The sequence below is a fragment of the Branchiostoma belcheri genome, unplaced genomic scaffold (genome assembly GCF_001625305.1).
Source record: "Branchiostoma belcheri isolate BF01 breed outbred unplaced genomic scaffold, Haploidv18h27 scaffold21, whole genome shotgun sequence".
NCBI lineage: Eukaryota > Metazoa > Chordata > Leptocardii > Amphioxiformes > Branchiostomatidae > Branchiostoma > Branchiostoma belcheri.
This window is the reverse complement of record NW_017803602.1, coordinates 116,038-122,589: the sequence shown is the minus strand read 5'-3', so window position 1 is coordinate 122,589 and position 6,552 is coordinate 116,038. Positions and strand designations below refer to the sequence as shown.

The 6,552-nt window shown below is 37.5% G+C and overlaps 1 protein-coding gene across 1 annotated transcript in view; it reads left to right on the top strand.

The window, feature by feature from the left end:
* The window catches only part of LOC109469602 (transcription elongation factor A protein 1-like), an 11,369-nt gene extending 5,978 nt beyond the window's left edge, over nucleotides 1–5,391 (top strand). The window contains exons 9-15 of the mRNA XM_019768142.1: nucleotides 971–1,166; nucleotides 1,494–1,703; nucleotides 2,150–2,203; nucleotides 2,812–2,966; nucleotides 3,278–3,424; nucleotides 3,846–3,917; nucleotides 4,264–5,391. Of these exons, the coding sequence (XP_019623701.1) occupies nucleotides 971–1,166; nucleotides 1,494–1,703; nucleotides 2,150–2,203; nucleotides 2,812–2,966; nucleotides 3,278–3,424; nucleotides 3,846–3,917; nucleotides 4,264–4,272 (843 nt within the window). The 3' untranslated portion in view covers nucleotides 4,273–5,391. The remainder of the gene's footprint in view (nucleotides 1–970; nucleotides 1,167–1,493; nucleotides 1,704–2,149; nucleotides 2,204–2,811; nucleotides 2,967–3,277; nucleotides 3,425–3,845; nucleotides 3,918–4,263) is intronic.
* The last annotated feature ends 1,161 nt before the right edge of the window (nucleotides 5,392–6,552 follow it).

The window sequence follows — 6,552 nt, the reverse complement described above, 5'->3', positions numbered from 1 at the left end:
CCACTAAAGCCGCGGACGGCAGAGTTTTGCGTTACACAGACTATGGCTAGATGTACTCATTAGCGTAATTAGCAACAACTGTTAACTTTTGCTCACAAAAACAATGTGTAATTAAAGACCTTTGTGGCAAACTGTTTGATCCTAAGATCCTGAAAATTTGAAGATTGTAGCATAGAAAGTTTACGAGTTGATTTACGGTGACCGTCTCTTTTGGTGCCTTTTTATGCGAAAGGAAGAGTTCTGATCGGGAGAATCCACTCTGTAACAATCCTTGGTGCCCCCTATTTTTAGTGTGACATCCCTACTTATATGCAAAGATCTGACCAAAATACAATAATGAAAAGGATTTTTGGAATGAAAATTGATTACGTGTAGCTTTAAGAATCACTGGACAAGAGGGGAAGAAACCTAGGCGAAAAAATCTGTTTTTTTCTCTCACCCCCACAACAGTAGTGTGGTCGCCCGTGCTAGAAACTCTGGTGAGAGATTTGACAGTGTTACCGCGTGCACTGAAAACATATGGTGTTTAGAAATGATAGGGGTTTTGGAAACACCACTTCCTGTTTTCATATGATAGGGGTTTTGGAAACACCACTTTTTGTGAACAATATGTTTTCATATGATAGGGGTTTTGGAAACACCACCAAGTTGTGAACAATATATGTTTTCATATGATAGGGGTTTTGGAAACACCACTTTTTGTAAATAATATAATAATTATGTTTTCATATGATAGGGGTTTTGAAAACACCATTTTTTGTGAACAATATATGTTTTGGAATTAAATGTATTTAAGATATATATATTGTTTTGAAAAATGTATTTATTTTTTCTTCTTAAGCATATATGTTTTACAATTGTATGTTTTTACTATACATATATTGTTTTGAAAAGTATATATATATTCTTATTAAACATATATGTTTTACAATTGTATGTATTTTAAATATATATATCATATTTTTGACAGTGTTTCTGCTTCGTACACCTTGTAATCATGTACAACTTACTACAAGTATTCCCTTGTCATCTGGATACTTTCACTTTGCAGAAAACACGAATCGGGATGTCTGTCAACAATCTGAGGAAATCCAGCAATAGTGAGGAAGTGAACGCCCTGGCCAAGTCTTTGATAAAGAGTTGGAAGAAACTCCTGAACCAGAATGGTGAAAAAAAGTGGCTTTTCTTCTTCATGATTAGACCACCAGTGTCATGGCTTGTTTAGATGCAGGGAGACATCAGAAATACCAGCACAGCTCTTATTATACACATTAATCTTTCTTTCCAGTTATAAAAAACTCTATTTTCTTGATTGATAAGGCACTGATGTACATGTAGCTGGTTAGGTTCTGTATATGCATATTGATTAAATTTGTTTCCATGTTTGTTTTTTTATTTGAAAAATAGTTTTTCCATGTCCTTTTGATGAGTAGATAATACATTTTGGTAAAAAAAACTTCTTCGTATTACTGAAAAAAAAATTGATTACGTAGGTGCTCCCAAAAGATCAGACTCTACCTCATCAGAGCCAGCGTCTGAAAAGTCTCCACCTGAAGGAAGAAAGTTGGAGAGACAGGATTCCAGCAGCACTGCAGGGTCATCCTTCTCTTCCAGCCAAGACAGCTTCCCTCCTGTCACCAAAACACACGACAGTGTCAGGGAAAAGTGCCGAGAGATGCTCGCTAATGCCTTGAAAACTGATGGTATGGAACTTGAAGTGAAACTTACTCTAAACAACATTCATCAAAATAACAATTCACACATAGAATCTCAGCTGTATGTTGAATTAGCTATTTTGCTGTGAGATCTGTGAGTGTGTGTGTTTATTTGATATAACAGAAGTGTTATATCTTTTGAATAGAGAATTTTTGTACTACATTGGAAGGGACTTTGTTTAATAGGCTAATAAGTATGGTGAATGTATGTATAAGACATGTGTAAAGTAAATACATGTATAGACAGTAGGTGACTTTCATATTTGAAATAGGATTAATAGAAAACTAGAATACCATTATTTACATTTAATATCATTCTCTTGAAGTATCGGTTAAAAAAGTACAATGTCCAAGTTTCTGCATGTTCTTGTTTTTGTCTTCTGTGTTTTAATGTCTCCATTCCTGTTAACATTTGATGTGATATTTTTGTTCAGCAAAACCAGAAGATGATTTCAACTACGAGCTCACAGCGGCCAGAATTGAGGAATATATCCTTTCTTAAATAGTTCTGAAAATTCAATGATTAGATAAGATACATGCATATGGTCCTTAAAGGTTTGGCATGGAGATGGTCAATGTACTTTTTGAAATCATTCAATTAATACAAATGTTCTTGTATTCTGTAGGATCAGTCAAATATGAGGTACTTTGTACTGCTATAGATTCTCTTGTTGGTTCAACTACAAGTTCACTGAATCACTGCTGTTTGCTACTCAGTACATGACTCATAGGCAAAACCATAAACATCTATCTACAATTGTATATGTAGTAGATGAGTTGTAAGTAATCATTCACTTGCCACTGAATACACAACACATCATTCATTTGCTACACATCATTTATTTGCTGCTGAATACACAAGATTAGCATAGAGCTCTATATACAATTGTAGTAGATAAGTTAGTCGTGAATAACAATTCAAAGGAATCTCTGCTGACTTAGTTGGTAAAATACATGTAGTCCTTTAATGCCAGTAGTTTGAATTAATCAGTCACTTTCTTGCTGTTACTAGTGTTAGCTGTTAGCTGGTGTGTCATATTATCAGCTGCCTAGATACTAGTAGTAGATACTTATTATCCTTGACTGCTACCTCCACGTATCTTTCAAGAGTTCAAGAACACAGAGATGAAGTACAAGACCAGGGTGCGCAGCCGTATCGCCAACCTGAAGGATACCAAAAACCCTGGACTGAGAGAGAAGGTTCTTCATGGGGATGTCAGCCCTGAAAAAATGGCCAAAATGACCGCTGAGGTCAGAAATATTCTTGATTTTCGATAGTCTACATGCATGATATTGCTCATTATGTAGTTATTGTTGTGATGTGTGTCTTAACAAATTTTATGGTGACTTTGGTATATATTTCTGGGTGCTTGTGAAAATGGTCTTTTGCATGACAAAAAAAAAAAAGAATTGGGGTGTTATGAATTTTACTTCTGTAAAATAAGGCTTTCTAAACAACCTGAAGACAAAACAGGACAAAATTTTCAGCATTTTTAGCTTTTCCATTTGTTGCATGACTTATGTTTTGTAATGATGTGATGAACATTTTTTTTATTCCTCAGGAAATGGCCAGTCCCGAGATGAAGGAACTTCGACAGTCCCTTACCAAGGAGGCGATTCGTGATGCCCAGATGGCCACCACAGGAGGCACCCAGACAGACCTGCTCAAGTGTGGCCGGTGTAAGAAGAGAAATGTCACCTACAATCAAGTAAGTATGGGCAGGGAATAGGAGTGGCTACAGGTATGTACTAGCAAGGAGTCGCATGTTTTGGAACTACAGTACAAACATTTTAAGGATTAGTCTACAGATGGCAAGGTGATTATAATGGGTTTTGAGTCAAAGTGTAAAATATGACCAAATAACCATGTAGAAACTTGACTGTTTTCTACTCCTGTTGTGTCCTCCCTGCAAGTTACCTCCTACCAACTGTAATAACGGCCAATCAGTGCTGGAGATGCATAACACAAAATACATCACGCAAAGTTTACATATTATGTATACACAGCAATATTGATTGTTGTAGTAGCCTTGGTCATCCAAGACCTGGCAACCCCCCCATTTAATGGGCAATAAGTCATTACATGTACCTGTAATGGTGTGGGTCCTAAGCCCTGTGTTGTTGTTCCAGGTGCAGACACGGAGTGCAGATGAACCAATGACAACATTCTGCTACTGTAACGAATGTGGAAACCGATGGAAGGTGAGTCCTGTCGTTACAGTCAACCTGCTCTGTGTACTTAATAGTAGAAGACAATACAAACCATAGCTGAAAAGCTAAAATGTTGTGCCTGAGTCAAACATCACAACAACAGAACTTGAAATGCTGAGTGTATCTGTACATGCCATAATGGCAAAAGTTGTTCAGTGGGCAAATTTAAACACGTCAAGTGAGATGACTTGTGTCATAGTTTTTTCTACCTCTCTTCCAGTAGGATTTAGTGAATGTAACTGAAAATGCCCAGAAATAATTTATCCACCAGTAGAGTTTGAACTGCCTGTATTGTTCACCTCAATGTCTAACCTTCATCGATGTTCCTCTCTTCCAGTTTTGCTGATCAGTAAAGAAAAGTCAAGATGTTGACACAGCTCCCCATGATAATGTGATAATATTATGGTTGGAGAAAATGTATGCAGTGTTGCATACATGTGTAGCTTCAGCACCAACTGTGAATCATGCACTGTAGTAGACAGATGTTTTGAGTAATTATGCTTGAAAAATATTGAAACTCAAGGCGATTTTATGGTCCTCTATTCAGATGTCCTAAGGAATTGTTCAGCAAGGATTTGGAATGGGTAACCTTGTCCACATTTCTTACCATATTGGTTGAGGAACAGTACTTAAAGATGTCCATGTTCAGTGAGATCACTAAAGCTGTGTGATGATACCAGTTCATATTTTAGGACACTGTAAATACTTGTAGACCCAGGACAGTAGCTGTATGTTTGAACATTTGGAATCCTGTTACAAATCATATGAATCATTTTTATTTCTCCTTCAAAGTAAAGTAAGTTTTTCTTCTACAATGTCTGCTTGGAATCACTCGCATTGTGGGTTATGGGTTATAGTAAAACACATCTCATAGGTATGGCTTGTCTGTATGGAACAGTGTTTGTAAAGTCAGTTACTAGTATGTTGTAGATTGACGTCTACCAGTTGCATGTTGCATACATGTGGGTCACATGCTAAACAGAAATGGGAACAAGGAAGATAATTTTTAGGTCTGTTAATTCATATCCTCTGATCTTCACTTACTCAAAATTGTCTCCAGATGCTGATCGTGACATATAGGGTGTTACAGGGAACCCAAAGAAAAAAGCCAGTTGTAGAGAAAATGGAAAGATGAAATGGTCATACAGCATGTAGGTGCAGGTAAACATCAGAAATAACTGCACAGTTATTTCTGACGTCTGGAGAATAACTGCACAGTTATTACTGCTCCTATTTTACCTGCAATATCCTGCATATGCAGGTGGTATTTTGAGCCCTGACGAACAAACTTGATAGTAGTGTCAGTTGTGGATAATGTGTACAACATGAGACACCACAGACAGGGAGAGTGGTTCCTGTACAATAATTGTGCTGTGATAACCCGGAGAATGGAAAACAGGCCTCTGTGCTAAAGGTGTACAAGCTATAATAATTGATGGGAGAAACACAGAACACCTACATGTAAGATGGTATTTTTCTTCATTCTTTTTTGCTGACTACATCTACTGGTATGTGTATGGCTTTAGTCATCATATCTTCATCGAGGAGTGTCCATAAGAATTAAAAAGTTGTACATATTATAACTTACAGCTTTACTTTAATGTATTTTGTCCACTACTTACATGTACATAGTTTGTGTGTGTTCTTTGTTGTTGTTGTGTGTGTGTGTGTGTGTGTGTGCATGCATGTGAGTATGCAGAGAGAGTATTTAGTATTGAACCAAGTGTTTTTGTGAGGATGATGTTCAGCACCAAGGACAGGCATGTTCATCTGTGTGTGGATTGTGTTCAGCACCAAGGACCGGTATTCAGGGCCAGGTGTGTTTGCCTGTGTGTGGATGGTGTTCAGCACCAAGGACAGGTGTGTTTGCCAGTGTGTGGATGGTGATCAGCACCAAGGACAGACATGTTCATCTGTGTGTGGATGGTGTTCAGCACCAGTGACAGGTCTGCCTGCCTGTACATATGTAAGGATTGGTTTTTAGGAACAGGTATGTTAACCTGTGTATTGGTTGTGTTCAGCACAATAAACGTATGTGTTGCCTGTCAACTCTGCCAAGAAAAATCAAAATATTTCATGGAAGTATGATAAGAGGTCTCCAAACTTTATTATTCAGACCCGCTACAGTAAGTAAGGTGGTATGATAATGAATTTGCACGTTTGGTCGTCCACTCTTGGTGAGGGTGATCGTCAGTTTTGGATATTACATTATCATATTTCAGTCCATACTATGGTATGGATGAAATATATTGTGTTCTCTGATGTTTCTTCTTCTCCTCCTCCTTCTCCTGCCAAACAGTCAAAGGGATTCAACTCCGCCATCATTCAGCCAAATGACTTGAAATTTGGCATGGAGGTAGAGTGGGCCAATACCCCCAGGCGTTTTTTTCATTTTTTTGATACATGCCTTTGAAAAAAAATTATGAAGGTTTTTTGGGGCATTTTTCGACAAAAAATGGACTTTTGGATCCTGAGCCCTGGTTTTACAACCAAATGATCTGAAATTCAGTATAAGGGTACCTTGAACATGTGTCTACAGAATAGCAGTCACATATTTGGCATACACCACTTCCAAATGACTCATTTGGGGGACTTTAATGGCTATTTTCAGCAAAAAAAGGGCCAA